Source organism: Grus americana, chromosome 3 (assembly GCF_028858705.1).
Source record: "Grus americana isolate bGruAme1 chromosome 3, bGruAme1.mat, whole genome shotgun sequence".
Lineage (NCBI taxonomy): Eukaryota > Metazoa > Chordata > Aves > Gruiformes > Gruidae > Grus > Grus americana.
The window spans coordinates 75,987,632-76,007,520 of record NC_072854.1 but is presented as its reverse complement, the minus strand read 5'-3'; the positions used below and the strand labels follow the sequence as shown (position 1 = coordinate 76,007,520).

At 35.5% G+C, this 19,889-nt stretch overlaps 1 protein-coding gene across 3 annotated transcripts in view; it reads right to left on the bottom strand.

Annotated features, from left to right (window-relative positions):
• Positions 1-19,889, bottom strand: part of PACRG (parkin coregulated) — a 260,040-nt gene that overhangs the window by 98,814 nt on the left and 141,337 nt on the right. For 2 of the 3 annotated variants that reach the window (XM_054822696.1, XM_054822697.1), the window contains exons 4-5: positions 16,589-16,760; positions 4,853-5,002 (exon numbers count right to left, since the gene is read on the bottom strand). In XM_054822696.1, the coding sequence (XP_054678671.1) occupies positions 4,853-5,002; positions 16,589-16,760 (322 nt within the window). The remainder of the gene's footprint in view (positions 1-4,852; positions 5,003-16,588; positions 16,761-19,889) is intronic. The other variant, XM_054822698.1, reaches the window with a different exon arrangement.

Sequence of the window (19,889 nt, the reverse complement as noted above, 5' to 3'; positions counted from 1 at the left end):
TAGTAGCACATCTGCATAATAGTCCATATGTTGGGGAGCTTGCTTAGAGACTGCTCGTCCCCTCTCAGTCTGCAGAGATTAGACAAACAGCTCCTACATGTCAGGAGTATTCCCCAATCACTGGCACAAATTCATGTTCCCTTCTCTTGCTCTCCTGCCAGACTCCTTATGACTCTAACAGTTTCAACAGAAAGCTTCAACCCTTTTTTAGAGCACACCATGGCCAGTTGGTGAGGATGCTCTCACTGTCCCCACCAGTAAAAGGACACTGGTGGTAGCAACCAACAGTAGAACTTTGCTCTTCTATGTCTTAATGCTCTGCAACAGAGGACTCAGGAACCCAAGTGGAAAGAAATGTCTACTGCAGGTCAGGGCTTTAAGCACCAGGGAGGGCACAAATTCAAATATGCTTTGTGCACCAAAAAGCCCCTTGCTCACCACCAAGACTCTTTCGAAGTTCATTGAGCTCTCTCCTCTGGCTTTCAGACAGACTATCTTTGGAGCCTTGGATCTTTTCCCTGGCATTGGTAACTTCAGTCGTATTGATTTATTTTTACCTGTATCTTACGACTCGGAATGGATGAACATGGTTTAGATTTTTTCAATAATTAAAACTTTTAATTTATCAATACTCTCCTTTTTTTTTTTTTAATTTACAAAAATTACCAGTAGCAAAATCATCTGTACATAAGAAATACGAATGGATAGAAAATGGCAGAATTTGCCCATATCCAACCAATAGACCTTCTCCATTTCTGTAATTCCAGAGATCCAAATTACAGAACATATGCCTGGCAATCACCTACCTGAATTATGTCTATTTTGTGGCCCACAAACTCTAATGGTAAAATATATTTGGCATAGCTTAATTTGTTGGTTAACAGCAATTCCATTTACACTGTGTGTTCTCACAGACTGCCATAAAATTACAGAGAATTCAGAAAACAAAATAAAAATTATTTCTTTGACATATGAAACTACAAGAAAAACGTACTTCACTAAAAGGCATTATGCAGAAGAAGTCAACAGACACTTTGTGAAGTATTGACTAAAAATCTTTTAATAAAGATTTCTATCATGGGTGCTAAAATTTTAAAATTAAATACCTAGATTATCTTCTGTTCAAAAAGGTCAGTAGTCCTTTACCATTTTTGTTGGTATAATACAGTTATCAAGACAACATATCATTATGAAGACACATTTCTAGAGACAAGCATGTCTGAGAGACATCATAAGATAGGAAAAGACATCAGTATCAGAACCTGCTAATTTACAAAAAGGGCTATGTTTACAAAATAATGACAAGGTGATTTGGAGGTAGCAGAAGAAGAAAAAAGTGGAGATGTCAAAAGTGCAATGAAAAAAGCAAAGGAACACATGAAAAAGTGTGTTTATGCGAATAATCAATATTCTGTATACAATTAAAAAGAATGCATTGATAACTCTGGATAAAGGAACATTTGAGGCTAGTTAAGAAGCAGTTTGCCAGCATGCTTATTAGGAGCAAGGAGATATCATCTTTAAGTACCAAAGACATCAGATCCCAGAAAAGAGGATTTACATAGTTCAGAGTCTCCCCAGCTAATCCAGTAACAATCTGCAGTGGGAATCAGTCGGCTGCACTACATGGCTGCCTGCAAGGCTACCTCCTTTTTTATCACAGAATGCCCCTTGAAGACAATGGCAGCTAAACAACACTGTTGCTCGCTGTGGAACTGTAGCCTCGGTGGTGGGAACAGCTGGGAATTTGGAAAGAATTGCTTAGACCTAAGTGGGACAGAGCTGAGAGCTTCTCAAACTATTGTTATATTCTGAGCTCGGGTAACACTGGGAACTCTGAACAATGATTTACCAATTTTGTTGGCTGAAGAACAATTCAAGAGATAAGCACGTGACAAGCAGAAGCTAAGACTACATTCTGTATTTGTTTTATTAAATACCTGTTTCTGATATCCTAACCTGAAGATCTTGCCAATACAAGTTTTTTACTGTCTTACTTATAAGCCTGTCTAATATTGTGAGGTGAATCATGATTTAGACAAATCATAGGTATGTAGTATGTATAAAATTTCTGAGGAACCTATATTCCAGAACATTTTTAAACTCAATGGGAATTGAGTATTTTTTGCAAGTCTGCTAGGGACCAGTGTAGGAAGAACATAAAGATGGATGGTTTAGGTAATAGCAAATGCCCATCTAGTCCAGAAGCATGTCTCTCAAAAAGAGATGACTAGGCCATGTGAATGTAAGACAAACATTTATGGTACTTCACCTAATATTTTCTCAGCTTCCACCATTTTGTGGTTTAGGAATGCCAGGAGCCAGAGGTGATCCATCTGTTTTACTAAACAAGCAATAGATTCTTTTTTATTACATTTTTGAGCCTCCACTGAACCCATGTAAACTTTTGGTATCCAAAGAATTTGGGATTATGAATTCCAGAGCTTCACATCTCACACACTGCATGAAGAATCACTTTGGTTGGTTTGTTCTGAACTGGTCATGACGTAACTTGACCTTAAGGTAAATTGACCTTAATGCCTTATTAATTAGTACTTTTTTTTTTTTTTTTTAAATAATCTTCTCTTGACTATAAGCTTGTTTAGTGTCAGAGTGGTATCCACAGATGCTGAATTTGGGAAAGAGTTCCTTTCAGCAGAAAGATACTGATCTAGCAAGGTGGCAATGACTAAAACATGGCTTCTTCCAGCTATCTTAATTCTGGACAAACTTGCATAGTGTCAGACTTAGTAGACTGCAATTCACACAACTGCTGGAAGATGTACCACAGTTCCTCCTTTCTCAAGCTATACATAAAAGAAGGAAGAAGAGTGTACACTCACTCATCCCGTCTTCCACCTGTATGAACAAGCAGTGGAGAAAATAGCCTGGATCATTATCTACACCTTCCTTATAACCAGGAGCAAAGACCTGCACTTGAGTTGCCTGTTAAGCATATGGGAGATAGAAAGGAGAAAGAAAGGAGCACACATGTTCTGTCAATCATCAGTGAAGGAAGTAAGAAATATAAGCTTTTCGAGGCAGGGGGAGACAGAGGAAAGAATCCTTTTCTATCACCTGCATGCAACTACTGAATAAGTTTCAAATGCTAGGCCTTGCAAATTGTATCCATTTCATTGCTGGTAATACTGAACTTCCAGAACATTTATTCCTAAAAAAGTAATGCTTTAATAAAAGGCATTATTTTTGAACTATTACTTTTCATTTCTTATTGGTTTTTTAGTTCTTAAACTGCAAATATCAAGATTTAGTGCAGTTTGATATAGGCACAAATTCACATAGCACAGATGTCATGCAATTATGTTGAAAATATGCTTTATTTTCCTCACAATACAGTAAAAACTTAGGATATACTTAGAATGTGTTTAATGCCTTGTTAAGCTATGTACCTAGTTACACATGAGCTTTCCCTATTATTCGTCTGAAATCACTGCAGAAAAGCCTAGTCAAGAGAATTTATGGGCTACTTCAGGCTGAAATTTGGAAAAAAAAGCATGTATTGTATATTCATTAATCAATGAGAGTCCTTTTTTCAGGGTTTTTTTTGTGCCAGATACTGAAATTGGAACTGTTAAGGGGATATCTTCTAATTCATAAGGAGCCCTATTGAAATTACTTAAGTTCAACCTATGGATTTTATTCATAACTTTTCATCCCACACCTTTTAGAAAGCCACAGTTGTCATCTGAACCACATTGCATTTGTGGGATTCTGTATGTTACTGCAAGTCTCTCACAAAGTAAAACAGAGTCAAAGACATACATGTATTTAAAGGGATCTAAAATCTAAATCTCATTTGAGTCTCCAAGTCAGTCTTTGGACAGGCAGCTTTCAATCTGACGTGAATCTTATACTCACTAAAGAGCAAGTATAAGATAATACATTCTGTAGTAATGCAAACAGAAAGTATAATAGGAAGCAGTCCTGTAGATAACTATTAAAATGCCATGAATTTAATGAAAAACCTCTTTTGCAAGATTGTGAGGAATTAACTTCTGTTGGTCTATACGGCTGCGTATCAATAACAGAAACTTTAAAGTCAGTAACTTGGTAGATAATTGAACAGATAAGTATGGATAGATTTACTACAGAAAAATATTTTAAAGATTAATTTGGCAAAAGCGAGATACATCATGTTGATTTCAGCAGGTCCCTACGGTATAAATGCATTCACAGTATACGGTACTCACAGTACCAAGACTGACACTGGCAATAGAGGTTTGCACTACAAAGAAAACAACATACTCAGCTGTAGATACAAATTAGTTCTAAATTTCTGTATAATAAAACCTGCTAAGTGAGCAGTAATAACTTCAAACTTCACTGTTTTGCTAGATGTTACGTAACTTGAGATTTTTCTACAACAAGGAGTTCTCTTGACCCTTAAATTAATTAGTTTGATTGCTACTTTTATTTTTATTCTTTCCTAAGCCTGCTGGTAGCAGTGAATTGCTTGTGAAGAGCACAGAATGGAATAAAAAGGCTGGACTGAACTAATGTGTTGGAGGGAGGAAAAAACCTTTGCAATTTATTAATGTATTCAAAAGACTGTTACAAAACTTTACAATTTAATTATTGGAAGATTATAGAACTGCTTCAGTGCTTCTGTACTGCGTTAAATAAACTGTATGTGCAAGGAGTAATAAATGAAATTGTTAATTTCAGTGCATCCTTAGGGAATAGTAAGAGGGGGTTTTCCATTATTTAGAGCTCCAAATGGATTTGAGTTTATATACAGTAATAAATCTTAACTACATTGTTAATTAACCCTGCCTCAAGCCCCTTTTTACCTTAGGAGTTGAAAGACACAGTGTCTGTGAGGATAACTCACCATTCATATTCTTAAAGATGTTTAGGACTGGGAGGATTTGCCGATAATAGGGCACCAAGGCCTCCCCCACCATGTCAGCTGAGACCACCAGGTGCTGGAGGACTTTCAGCGTGATGCAGATGACCTGCCGGTTACGAAGGCTCAGTGCATCTGTGATGTAGAAAGAACAACAGGCAGAAAGCAGAATTAATTTCTAAAATGTAGAGGGAGGGGGAGGAGTCCTCTAATGGACAAATTTAATTAAACTGTACTCTGCTGGGGATTGTAAGTGGGCCTTTATTAGCCCAGCTTTGAAAGATCCCAAAGATGGATTGCAGTCCTGATGTTATAAAACACTGCCTTGTCTGATTGTTATTTGTTCGCACAATTTGTGCTGACTCTTCAGTAACCCAAAGAATGCAGCTTATTATTCCCTCATGCTGCCTGTGTAATACTGGCGTGGTCCAAACAAATAAAAAAAAAGGTTCAGTAAGTACCATTTGGGGCCAATGGAACCGTACAACTGCAAGACAACCTGTAAAGGTTGACAACAGATACATTCTAGTGCAACAATTAGTGTTTGTATGTTTGTCCTCATTTATTTCACGATCATTTTATTCATTCAGCTAACAATTCCTACTATTCTGAGAATCAGTACAATGAAGCAAATGTTTATAGGGAAAAAAATCCACAAAAAACCCTTGTAGGCTTTTTTTAAAAGACAAACATTCTAGGGAAAAAAAAAAAGATTTTGTCTTGCGTACTTAGATTTTTCTCTTAGCTTTCAGTGTCATGCTTCTAATCTTATGACACCAAGACATTTCATAAATACCTTTTGTTTCTCTTGTCTTTTGATTTTACTAAAAGCAACTACTTTGCATTCTCTTTTGTAATTAAAAATGAGTCATGCTTGAAATACATATATTTTTTTCTTGCAAAATCCCTCTAGTTATAAAACCTCCTCTGAAATCATGCAGCTGGAAGTAGTTGTCAAATTTGGTATGCTATTATATATTGGTCTAATTCTCCAGTGTTCTGCCCACTTACATAGACATTTACATCATTGCACTGGGAAAGTAAAAACTGTAAACGATAAGCTCATATTCAATGCTATATGTTTTATAACCACAGAAATATATAAATATGTGATTCAACATAACATAAAGTAAGCATAAATACTTGGAAAAAATTATAGTAAAGAACACACTGAAATTTGAAGAGGAGTTACTAATGACTTCTTTGAGAACTGCCTTTTCACACTGAAGCAATGGGATTCAGTATTTCTGGCACTAAGTTTTGTCAGTGCAGAGGAATGCTGTTTCAGAGGGAATGAAGTAGTATTCTCACACAGGAGCAATGTCAGTTTTTCCATCTCTTTAAGCAAATGCACTGTGCCCCACCCCCTCCTGCTTCTTATCGTATGCCTGCCGAGTGTTAAAAATAAGAGCTAGAGCTCCAAAGCAAGGGCAAGGCAGATTGGTTGTATGACTGTGTAGAGACAACTCTGGAAAATCAGCTGGTAAGTAACCTCCCTTCATGCCTCTTTGCACACTAAAACTCCTGTTGAACAACAGAGTTAGAGCGCCCAAGGTGTAAAGGTACTATAGTGCACCATAGGGTGATTCCAAGTTAAAGAAGTGTTGTTAAATGAAAATACAGAGTGAATTCCATACTTATTTGCCAGTCCCTACTGTAGTCATCAGGCTACACCTAATTTCGTTTTGTCTCCGAGCACTGGACAGCAGGTCCATGAATGCAGCATGCTCACGCTAAGTTCCAGCAAAGAGGTTGGCTATTCCAAATTAAGCTCTCATGGGTAGACGTTCTAAGGCTGTTTTAGTAAAGAGACCCCCAAGATACAATTGTAAAGATTAGGTTCAAATCCTAGGCAGGAAAATATTCTCTTACAGAGGAACAGGCATTAATAATTTTCTTAAAGGAGTAACTGGAAGAGGAAGCTCTGGGGTTCCAATGCACAGGTGTATTCATGACTAATTTGTCATACACAGAAATAGTAGCTAAATGAACTAATAGGGAAATTATCATTAACACTTGTAATTTTCAGTACAATAATTATTAGTTATTCATACAAACATGAATTAATATTTGCATTCATTTGTGTGAATTAATTCATACAAACATGAATAAAATTAATTATACATACAAACACTAATAATTAACTTAAGGGACATAAAAATTAATCAATGACAGAAATCGCAGCTTCTTAATCATTAACCAACAAATTGTATCCGCTTCCAGAAATAGTTCTTCCTAACTGTGGAAGTTGTCCTAGAGGATCAAGGCCTTATTTTTAGGCATGCAGAGGGTGTCACATAAGTGGAAATGGCTGTCCAACCACCCCTAGGAAGAACTTTTTTCTGCAGATGGTGGCTCCCAAAAGTTTTCACAGTTTCCTGCTTTCAGAGTTCTGTCTTGTGCAAAGACAACCCTGGTTTGAGTGGAAGCCAAGACTGTCCTGGTAAAGATTAATTCCTTAATAAAATCAAGAGTATGTATTATGACAGAGAAGGTGTTCCAATGCGTGCAGCAAACCAAATGCATACTGAATCCAGAAGAATGTTTTCAAAGAACAGGTCATCACAGAATGCGTCACGCAAGTTTCCTTACATCCGAGTTGTGCTGTAGGGGTGCTTGCTGGAACTTTAAGCAGTGATACTAGCACTTGTTTCATCTGCATGCTAGAAAATCAACTGGATACTTGTCCCACCTCCCTCAAAACAGGGGCATCCCATTCTCCATTTGACATGCAAAACAAAAGACAGAATTTGGATCAAGATTTTGAGTGCTAAAGTGATGGATATGGTAGAATCAAACAGCCTGCAGAATTTCAGCCTGAAACCCTTAAAGTTGCAGAAATCTGCAGTGTATGTTTGGAAAACACTTGTAAATATCAGAAGAAAGATCAAATTGACTGCAGAACTGTTGTTATTATTATTAAATATTTGGACTGTGGTATGCATAGCAGTCAACCAGCTCCTGGCTTAATTATATTAGGCACTGTATAAACATTTAATTAGAGACAGTCCCTGCCCCAAGGATACATCAGTTTCTAACATATGTTTATCTTTTAAAAATCTGGTAATTATTTTCTGTGTACTACCATCACTACAGACCATTCTCCCACATGAATCAAAGGAAGAAATGCAGTATATGAAATAAGTACATTTCAACATTTTGAAAAATGTCAGTGATATCCGGAGGTTAACTGAAGTGGAAGAAAGTCCTAGTATCCTCACACAGGAATAAAGCAGACCATTTAAAACCCTTAGTACAGTATAGCTACATATCCCTACAGAAGGAAACATGCATAACAACCAAAGTATTCCAATTTGAAAGCTGTTGCCTCTCAACCTAGAAGTTTGCTGTAAGATGTGGATCTTCATAATAACAGCAAAGTGAATGACCGGTTTGCTTCTCAGTTAAAGATAACTTTCCACTCCCTAAAGGGTTTTTAGAGGACTTCCTTCTCTCAATGGTATATATTTCCCTTTTGGTCATCTAGTCTACATGCTATATATTGTACAATTCTCTTAAGTAGCAACTTTTAAAAAAACCCAACAAACCAACAACCCAATAAATTGACTCTATTGCTTGGTAGTTCTAATGTTTTCTCCTTTAATGATACATAAACTTGACAATTTTGCTTGTGATGAGCATACACACTTCCAGGAGATCCACCAGCTTAAATAATTGCTCAGTGCAAGTATAGAATCATAGAATCATAGAAAGGTTTGGGTTGGAAGGGACCTCAAAGACCATCTAGTTCCAGCCCCCCCGCCATGGGCAGGGACACCCTCCACTAGACCAGGTTGCCCAAGGCCTCATCCAAGCTGGCCTCGAACACTGCCAGGGATGGGGCATCCACAACCTCTCTGGGCAACCTGTTCCAGTGCCTCACCACCCTCACAGTAAAGAATTTCTTCCTAACATCTAATCTAAATCAACCCCCCTTCAGCTTAAAGCCATTACCCCTTGTCCTGTCACCACACTCCCTGATAAACAGTCCCTCACCAGCTTTCCTGTAGGCCCCTTCAGGTACTGGAAGGCCGCAATTAGATCTCCCCGGAGCCTTCTCTTCTCCAGGCTGAACAACACCAACTCTCTCAGCCTGTCCTCATGGGAGAGGTGCATATAATAATAAGTATTTTATATATATTATATAATATATATACATATTATATATAATGTGTATTATATATTATATATAAGTATATAATGAAGAATTTACTTCAAACATATTTTATTTTGTACTGTTAAAATTTTTTCCAAACAAGTATTTTCTGTAGTTCATCATAACTTTCTTAAATAAAAGAGAATGTTAGTAGGTTAAATATATGGTGTAAAAGCTCAGTATCTGAGTCAGCTGTGTGTTTCTACCATTCAAAGCCACAGTAACAGATAATCACAAAATTTGAAAGCATATTTGAAACACTGAACATTTTGGGGATGGAGGTTTTTCACAGTGCTATTTATTAAAGCTTGTTAGCAATGAACTGATATACAATATTGACTCATTGACAGCTTCAGCAATTTTTTTCATTAAATTTTATTGCCAATTGATACAAATTTAGAATTTTCTTTTGTTAATTTCCTTTAAGAGCAGAGACTTTTCTTAAGATGTATGCCACTTTTTTGCTTATCCATTTAGATAGAAGCAGCTTACATATGAAGCAATAGGAATTATTATTTTAAAACATTAAAGTCTTTTCCTTGAGTAACACTTCTGACATCTCAAAGAAAAAGACCTAGAAGCTATGTAAGTTGATATTTTTTTATTTTTATGTTTTACTTTTATGTGGCAGTTTGGAAAATCCTATCTCAGCCTCAGATGTTGCCTATGATAGAAGCCAGAGTTCTCATCTTTGGGATTGACACATTTTATAAGCCAGGAAACATGACAGCATTTCTCCCAGTATATGGTGGATCTTTTCAATGACGCAACGTATTTTCACAGAAGAGATTGCATCAGAACGTTCTTCCCCAGATAGCACGTTGATAGCCTAAACTTTACAGAATCAAATCAGATTCCCCAAACTTCCATCTTGTCTCTAAATATTAAAGTTTAGATTTTGGTAGTTATATTTGAAGTTATGTTGATAATTTAATTCCCTTTAATTTGCACTGGCCTTTAATTATATTCAACCCCTTTTTCAAATACACCTGTGAATCTATGTTTAGAAATGCACTGACAGTTTCCATTTTCTATTTGGGTCTTACAACCAAAGATTAAAATCAATTTAGTTTGCATTCATATCTCCCTCCCCGCCCCCAGCTGGTAAACGAGGCACCTGTTTTAGAAAATTCTTTGCCTGAAGCAGAACAAGATACATAGAGCAGGTCTCCTGCAGGGCAACAAGCACTCAGGATAAAGATGCTTCGATTGTGGTAATCTACTTAATCTTGCTGATCAAGGGCTTCTTTTCTTAAATTCACAGAGCCAGGTTTAAATAACTGCTAACATGAAGTGTTCTCAAAATGCAATTGATTAAAGTGGACATACTTTTCTTGCAGAGAATTTCGGCCAAACCTTTCAAAAAGTGTAATACTCAACTACCTGAACTTATATAATAGAAGTATTATGCTAATTTTACAGAACAGTAATGAAGGCTGTTACAAAATGGTGTTTCAATCAAGAGTGAATAAAAACCAGAATAACAACCTTGTGTTCTGCACTTTTCAAAAGTCAGGTAAGATCCTGATCCAATTTACAATATAGGTGTACAGCTATTCCTTCCAGGACAACTGAAGGAGTGATGCATTGCAGTGAGGTCAGGGGAAGGATGAACAGGGGGCAAGGCATGAAAACCTTAGGCAAATTTTGTCATCAAAGACTTTGTCCTGTAAAGCCAAAGCCTAAGGTGCAGAAAAGGCTAAGATCCATAACTGACTCATCGACACTTGCAAGAAACATGATCTAGCAGAATACTAAGAGAAAGTCAGTGGCTTTTTTTTCAGCTTTAGTTGTGCTTCTAATTGTAGTCTTTTACTAAATCAGCACCTATAAAACCTGAATTCTATTAACATTTGCAGACCTTGTTTAATTAACTAGTATAAATACCCTGAGAATAGAGTCCCAAAAACCTTCTCAGTGGCTATGCCAGTTGCCAGAGTTTCCACCCATTCCTAGATGTACATTCCTTCCCCTGTGCTGCCTCAAGCTACTAAACTGCACCCACCCTCTCAATGAAAACAGCTTTGTTGTCAATGAAATGTGATGCCATTTTTAAAAATGATTTCAGGAAAGTTCTGGGAAACCAAAGACCAGTAATATTGGTATCTGTACTGTAGAAATTAATATAGTGTTCTAAATGTATTGTAGGCCCTTGAAGAAGAAGAATGTGGACAAGAAAAGCCTGATAATATGGTTTTCTTAGACTTCCGTATTTGATAAGCCTAACTGAAGGCTTTTGAAACACTTAACTGCCATGGTGTCCATATAAATAAATAATTGTTTAGAGATAGGAAATGAAGGCAACAATAAATGGCCACAGAGGAGGAGTATCACTAGTAGAGCCTTGCAGAAATCTGTGCTGAAGTTCATGTTTTTCAGTAGTTTCATAGGTGATTTAGAAAAGATGTTTACTAATGAGTACCGAAGTTTTCTGATCATACCAAGTGATTGCTGATGCCAAAGACAAGGGCTGACTGAAGAATTGCAGAAGGACTTTAGAGTACAGAATGACTGGGTGATAAAATGGCAGATGACATTCAGTACTAATAAATGTTAAATATTAATAAATTAATAAATTCAGAGGAGAATAGCTCTAACTCCAACTTCAAAAGTGAGATGTTAATTGCAGATTTAACTTTCCAAACATGGAAGAGATTTATCTTTATTAAATGAGCAACAGTTTCTCCTCATAGCCAGGAGTAAAGAGGAGTAATGAAGAATCTAGTTTCTATACCATTTGAAACTACATGAAACGACCAGTTCTGAGTGGACGAATCTAACATAAACCTTCTAATTGCAATCACTTGTACTGGTTGATGGAGCCTACAGGGGAGAAATGCTTTGGTATTTAAGAATCAAGACTTTTTTTTTTTTTTTTTTTTAAATCTGAGACCTTTGCTTTCTTTAAAAGCATTTTAAATCTATAAAGTTTGTTTAGAGTTAATTTTCAGCCTATGATCTTAACCAGAACTGGTTCTGAAAAGCAACAGTGAGTCAGGAGGAAGATACCAATTCCATTAAAGGTTCAATTTATTTTCTGTAGATGACAGAAATCAACTTACATGATTTACAGAAAGAAAAAGACAACAGCCCAGAAAACCATATTTATTCCATAAAAATATTCCAGCATTCTGTGAGATAAGGAAGTATTTAATGACTGTTAAATACTCTTAAGTACAGTGAATAGATATGAGGAGAAATCTAAATATAAATGTACTTAGAACAACTGCTAGCAACAGGTTCAACTTATTTAAATGCAAGAGTGACACTGATTTGACATTAAATGGGAATTAACTACACTGTTGTCCAAGACAACAAGGCATATCTTACATGCAAATAGAATGTGGAGAATAAGAAAACAGAAATCAGTTTAATTTAGAAATTTATTAAAGATTAAAAAGGGCACTGTAGGTGACACTGAGGGAGGACTGCTCTGTGCATTTCTCTGTATCTGACTCACAAAAAATCTGTTTCCCTTAATGAAACATTTTCAATGAACTTTAAGGTATCTTTGATCTACTATGTCACAGAAGGGATTTTTAACAGCATAGAAAAAGCCTCAAACAGGAAAACTTCAATGCTTCTTAGGATAGAGATTATTCTTTTTGGACTCAATCAGAAGTGCTGGTCTGCTGACTGCAACTGTGCAGAAACAATTCTTCCATCTAAGTTAGAATTTATGTGTGAAGATGTGAGCTTTATTGGCTTCTAGGCCTAAGTTGAGATTGCCTACGTGTCTGTTTTAGGATTTACAGCACAGAACAGAAAAGATTCTGGCAAGAGGGTGATCCAAGATCTTCATTAGCAAAGCTATATCAAGATGTTCCTACTAATAATCTCTATTCACTTCGACTTCTGTGCTATTGCATACTATTCCTTCATTTGGGACAGTGCAGTTATAAAATAGAGAAGATCTGAGTTTAAAAGTAATGCCATTCTGAAAATATTTTGGTTTTATTTTAGGTTTGATGCTTTGTTGTGGTTTGGCTTTTTTTATATACATCTAGAAGGGAGATGCACTGAGTTGCTCCACAAACAATTGCATTAGCAGAAGTCAGTTGCGACGAACTAGAGTGTGGGAGCTGGAACGATTGGTCGCTTTGTGTGTGAAGGGGTTGGACACTCTTACAACTACGTTGCCAGCAAAGAAAATGTAAATGGTAGCATGCTCACTGCCTTTGAAAGGAGAGGAGGTGCTTCTACACACTGTATTGGATGTTGCTGATATTACTCGTAAAATATCAGGCAAAGGTGTAGAAAATTCCTGCCCCTTCAGTGTTTCTGTCTGCCCGTGTGTCTCATTTTGAATCTGAGGAACTCTGCGGTCAGGAATCTCAGAGTTGCAGAAGCCTAATGAAAGCAAGCGAAAGGACTTATGGCTTTTCTGATCTGTCATTTGCTATGGCAAATGTAAAATTCAAAGCAATAATTTGCCCAAAAAATGAGTATCAAAACAAATTTTACATTTCCACAATGACCACACAGAATTTAGAAGAGGAGTTTTCCATTGACAATCATATGGCACAATAGACATCTCTCACCCTCACACCCCTTTTCCTATCTATTCTTGCCTGGCTATAAGTAATGGTAGGCCACAAGTAAGTTTTAAGATACATCAGTGCATTATTGAAAGATATGGTGGGGCCATGATCCCTCTGTTCCCTAAAAATAAGGGAACTTTCACGTGACCTACTGGAAGGTTTGCTTGCCACTTTTTGTGTGTCTGGGTTGTGTTCTGCTTGCTGCCACCAATGCAGTTTGTGATGTGGGGCAAAATTAGCCTCCTTCTACCTCTTTATCTGTCTGTAATATGAAAATAACTATATGGATCTTTCTGGTAAAGAAGATATTCTGCTGTGTGCTGTGCATCAGAATTTTCTTAATACCACTACAAAGTACATTGGCCATATATCTCAATTTATGAATCTTTGCTCTAGTTTAAATAACTCAGATGATGGGTTTGTCTACACTTTCTGTGACAGGGAGTAAAAAGTCTTAACATCTTAAAGTATTCACATTTTCTGATTTTGCATTTTTTTATTTTTAGTTGGATTCCTTACAAGTTTGACATATACAGGTACTTTGTTTTTCCTGGGTTTTATGCCATGCAATGACTATATTTATAAACTATTTTATCATGCTTTGCCACTGCAAGGTACAATATATTTTGAATTTTTATTTTGAGAAATCAAAATATATTTTGAACATTTTTCTCTTTGAGAAATCAATGCCTCCAACCTGAGATTTTTTTCTTCCTCTGAATTTAAAAAAAAAAAAGATTGCCTTTCAACATGACAAACAGAAATAAGCAATTACTTTTCAACTAAATAGCATTATTCCATATTATTTTAATCATATTTCAGGTATTTTATGAAAGAAACTGGACCTGTTACTTTCAATTATCTGCCTTTTGTTAGTCATTGCCTGTTTGCATAACAAGAAGAAAATTTGTTGAAAGGATTTGGGCTTACAAGAACCCACAGATTCATTAAATAATTTTCATCTTTAATGATATAGTGTTCAAAAAGTGTGAACTTTCAGCAAGGATGGGTGGAGGACAGATTTCTTCAATCATTAAAATACAATACAGAAGTCTAATATTCAATTTAAAATGCTTTTAGAGAGTAATTCTTCACTAATATTTCCCTTTGATGAACATGCAGGAGAGAAAACTGCTTTTAAAAGCATTCTATCTGTAGAGTTATTTTTCTGTCTTTCTTTTATCCCTTTCTCCTCCATCATACATATTACCTTGCTTGACAATCAATTGATTCACTCTTTCACAGTAGAAATATGGTAGTGGTCTAGAAGAAGACTGGTTAATCAGATATAACTCACCCAGTGGGACACCTTAGGGACAGTAATATGTGTAAAACATAGCTGAGTTTATTGTGGATGCAGCTGAGTCACAGAAATGTATCACTTTGACTACACTGCTATATTACACAGTCATGGCAAATTTAAAAACTCAGCAGTGCACACTTTCAGATTCCTTGAGATGGCGGTGTCTTTTTTTAATATTAATATGGCTTTAATAAGGAAGAAGCTTTTATCATTGATAATACTTAGATTCACACATTAAAGCCAATACAGAAGCTTTTTTAACTAAAAAAATAAGCACTGTACAATAAAGCAGAACCAGCAACTAAATTTAGCTAGCAGATTCTTGAATGTGTTCCAGCATCATAAATTCTGACTTGATTTAAAACCCATATAAATACCCTTACCTAGCAGTCTCTTTCCAATGCTAAAAGCTGTGTAACAGCTAAAGCTTCCAGGTAATTATTTCTAAGCTAGATTCTGGTCTCAGCAAGACTTTTAAATCCTAACTGAGTAGCTGCTGTCATAAACTTGCAGTCTTTTCTGAAGAAATGATTTCAGCTTTCCAAAAAAATGATACTACTATAAATATATTTGAGCGATGTTTGGAATATAAAGATTTAAAGAAATGACATGATTCCTCTTTTTATATGTTTCTCTTTTAGAGAGAAAACCCTGTAACATTGTTTTCATAACCTTTCACAAGTGTCACTTACAGAATAACCATTCTGAATATTATATATTCCTTTTGACATTTTCAAAATCCACAGTAAGCTAGAGATAATGACATCTGTAATTTATCTTTTTAAATGGAGAATAAATTGAATGAAAAATCTCACCATTCTAACTCTTCCAACACTATTATTATTATTATCATCATCATCATCATCATCATCATCATCAGGCTCCAAACTACATTCCCTTCCCCCTTTTCCAAAACTGTATTCAACTATTCATTCTGTATCATAAATACAATGACCCCGCTTTGTTCTGTATTAGCATGGATGCTGAATCATCTCAGGAAAACAGGACAAAGGACAGCAATGATACCATTACTGATCAACAATAAAAGAGAAGCCAAGTTTAACAAATATGAACATCTATTAGTATAGGTGTAGCATGCAGACTTAGGAATCATAATACCTGACTAAAGAAGGATGATGGTTCAGAATAATATCTCCTCAAGGTACTGATCTAAAGAAACAGGAAAGAACAAAACAATATATCTGAAAGGCTAGGTGTTTCAAGAAAAGAAGTTTTAGTTTCAGCAGTATTACACTTGGAGTTTTCATGATAGTGTGCTTGTATTACAATAATTTATTACCTTTCACATAGTTTTTCTACAAAAAACTATGTTTTGAATATATAAAAGCTTCAAGATTAATATTTTTTTAAATGCCAAAATTTTGTATACAACATTAATTAGTCAGGCAGAACTCCCAATTTAGATAGATATATGTATATGCAAAGTAATGAGAATGATGATAGAAAAGATATCTAATGAATAAAGATAAGACAGCTGTAGGATGAACAAAAGGACAAGGTCTGTTCTTCTGGATTACTGCATGTACCAGGTGATTGAAGGCATAAGCCTCCTGGCCTTATACCTTACAATTTACTCACGTTTGCAATAATCTCCATGAAATATATGGCCTGTCATGTTTTATTGCTTAATTAGCAACTTGCCAAAAATCTACACTATATAAATACAATTTTAGGGATTTTTTTTCCACATGTTCACCTACTTTTTATTGGGATAATGAGCTGAGGAATGACAGGAAGAGTCTTGTTTCCACCATGTTCCAGCATATCATGGATTCCTTGACGAGCAAAAAACTCATATGGAAATGTCATCTCACAAAGCCCATCAAAAAACAAAGGCAGATAGTAATGATAGTCCAGCTTTTCAATCTCTACCTGGAAATACAAAATAAATAAACAAATAAATACAAATTTTCAATACTAAAGCAATGTGATCAGGTGGACAGATAATTCATGCCATCTACACAGGTATTTAGTAAATAATAATTCACTTTGTATTGCTGCAGAATATCATTAAATCTCAAATATGTTTTATGGCCAGATATTGAAATCCAGAAATATTTGACCTAAAGAAACCAATGAAAATGAATATGGTCCCATACATTTTCACTTTTTGATAAGTCAGTACCAGATTCTGATATTCTTGCTTATATACCTTACTTTGTAAGTTATCCATAGGAATCAAAGCAGCCATTTTAAGAATAACTTTCTGTTTATTTCAGAAAAATCTGATCTTTACATCGTCACTTGGACACTCAAAAGAACAAATAAGGGAAAGAAACCTGTAACCAACAAATATCCAGCATAGCACAAATATCAATATTTGTACAGAATTCCCAACTTTCTAGAATATTGACCTAATTTTATTTCCTATTACTTTCAGGAGCAGAATTCTAAAGAAATTCCATGGGTCTCTACTGTGAAAAAAGGTAGAGAAATTAGTTACCTATTTCTAATAGGAGTCTCCCTCCAACCTTAAATTACGAAGCGTACTAACCTTTCCAAATTATAAACTTTTCTTCCCTTTTCCTTCTACCCATCAGCACTCTGATACTACAAACACTCAGGATAGCCAGAGAGAACCAGCAGTTGTTTGCTTTCAGTCTGTCAAAGCTCTGAATACAGCTAGGAAGTGACTCAACAGCAAAGCATTTTCTCCGAACAGAATATGATCCTCAAAATCATTTGGAGATCAGTCCAACTCTTTAGGCATCCACTTCCATCTTTAAAACACTGCTTAGCTGCTACCCTATTTTTCCAGTGAGATTATATTTTGGAATTGGGTAGATGCTTCCTCCTTCATACCTAACAAGCTTTGTTACATAGCCCAAGCTGAAGCTCCAAATATCATAAAAAACATTTGTCAGGTTAAGCAAACAAATACCCAGCCCTTGATTTGGAGCCAGTAATCACATTCTCACTTGAATTGTGGAAGAAATCTCTTATAGGAGACTAAAAATAATAATTGCGTAATACATGAATGAAATGAAGTCCCTGTAATGAACCTTGCAGAAGAAGCAACAAATGAAACCCACATTTCCTATTTTCACAACACCATATATGATGGCTTTCCTGTCATTTTTGCTCATTGGCTTTTTATTTCAGAATGCCTTTAGGGTCAATATCCCAGAGTCAATTCACAAGAAAATTCAAAAATAACTATACCAAGCAACCATGTGTAAAGACCTTTACAAAACAAGAATCAGAAGACATTTACATTCCTAAACTGATGGTGTTTGTATTTCTTGAGGACATTCAGCATGCTATGAACAGTACTTGTGAGATGGTAAAAGAAGTCTGCCCCCAAAGTCACTGAGAACAGAAGACAGTAATATAGCAACTACAAACTTCTGGTGACAAGCCTAAGTCAGAGGCCAAATTGTCCATTGCAGCAAGAAACCTTTATCAGGAAAGAAATGGCCAGGTGGTCAAAAAATCATTGACAAAAAAGCAGGACAAGAAGCAGCAAGTTTTCCTGTTCTCTGTCAATAGGACAATAAGAAGTATTTTTCTTTTTAACTTTTAATTTGTAATTTATTAAGATTATTAGGTTGCAATTTTTGTTATTGAATGTTCTAGTTTCAGAAAATCAAAACCACCACCTGCAACAGCTACTTGTGTCTGGGGAAAGCTTTAGATATGAAAGAGAGAGATACAATTAGTAATGTGTGGGCTTTTTTTTAAACTGGGGAGAAGTGTTTCACAAGGAAAAACATCTTTATTGGATTATGTCCTTTTTTTTTTTTTAAAGAATCCATTCATTACATGGTTTTTTGACAACTCTTTCAAAATGACAAACTATTTCCAAAGTATAATCAATGTTAGATTACTGAATCAGGATTTGCAACTATTTTGCTCAAAACACATACAGTAGAATCTGTCATTTCTTTTCTCCCACTCTTCACTAATATCTCCTGTAGCTGTATCCACCATTTTTTTTTCTCAAAGATGTGATATTTCTGATACTCTGAGTGATTTTTCTCAGCTATTCTTTGCCCTTGAAATATGCTTTTTCTGTTTCAGATATCAAGAAAGCTTATGTGTTAAAAAGCTTGTCAATGTTTCTCAGTGATAATAACTGGTCAATAAACGATATGACCTTTACCAACTCTGTCTTACAGTTATACATTACATATACATAGGAATGATATATTAACTTTAAGGTGAATATGCTTTCTGGGTTTAAAAACAAATCTGAATTTTACACATGACACAAAAGCTTTATTATGAAAAAAATCTCTACAAAATATAGGTATGACAAGCTATAGATCATAAAGCATTTGTGTGTATCCCTCACTTCTCAATTGGTTCCAAAGCCATAAGTGGTTGGCAACTGGCATGGCTCTGAAAAGGATTCTGATTTCCAACTCATTTCTTGAAGTGTCAGCTGTCCAAGCATACAGCAAATTTTTACTTAACATTTTGTACTCTATAATAACTCCCACAATATGGAAGCCAGAAATATTTTGCCTTACATTCTATGGTGTGAAACCCTTTCCTTCTGTATTTACTATTTAGCTTTTAAAAGTGGCTATTATACAGCTGTTCAGAGAAAAAATGTGATTTTTTTCTGTTTACGCCCACAAAATTCTTTTGTTTTTCACATCCACCCACAATAAATGCTGATTAAAGCTCAAATTCTTGGCAAAACTTGTCCACATCTGACAATAATGCTGCAACTATGGATTTTTAAGAAGAAATCTACCAAGAATTATTATGAACTTCTGTACTAGTGGTTGTAAGAGACTATGTCAGTTGTGAGAACCCAGCCTCCAGGTTTTCAGTAAATAGGCCAACTAATAAAAATTGATATATTAGTATAAAATATGACCACACAACAAAACCAACTGTATTATAATCAGTAAAATCATCTGTTTCATGGAACTTCCATGCTACTTATGTACACTACAAGCTCGGTACGTGAAAAAGAACAATATACAGTTTATAATTGTTTTATCAATGTGCATAACCAATGCACAAGATGTGAGGAAACTAATGGCAGTA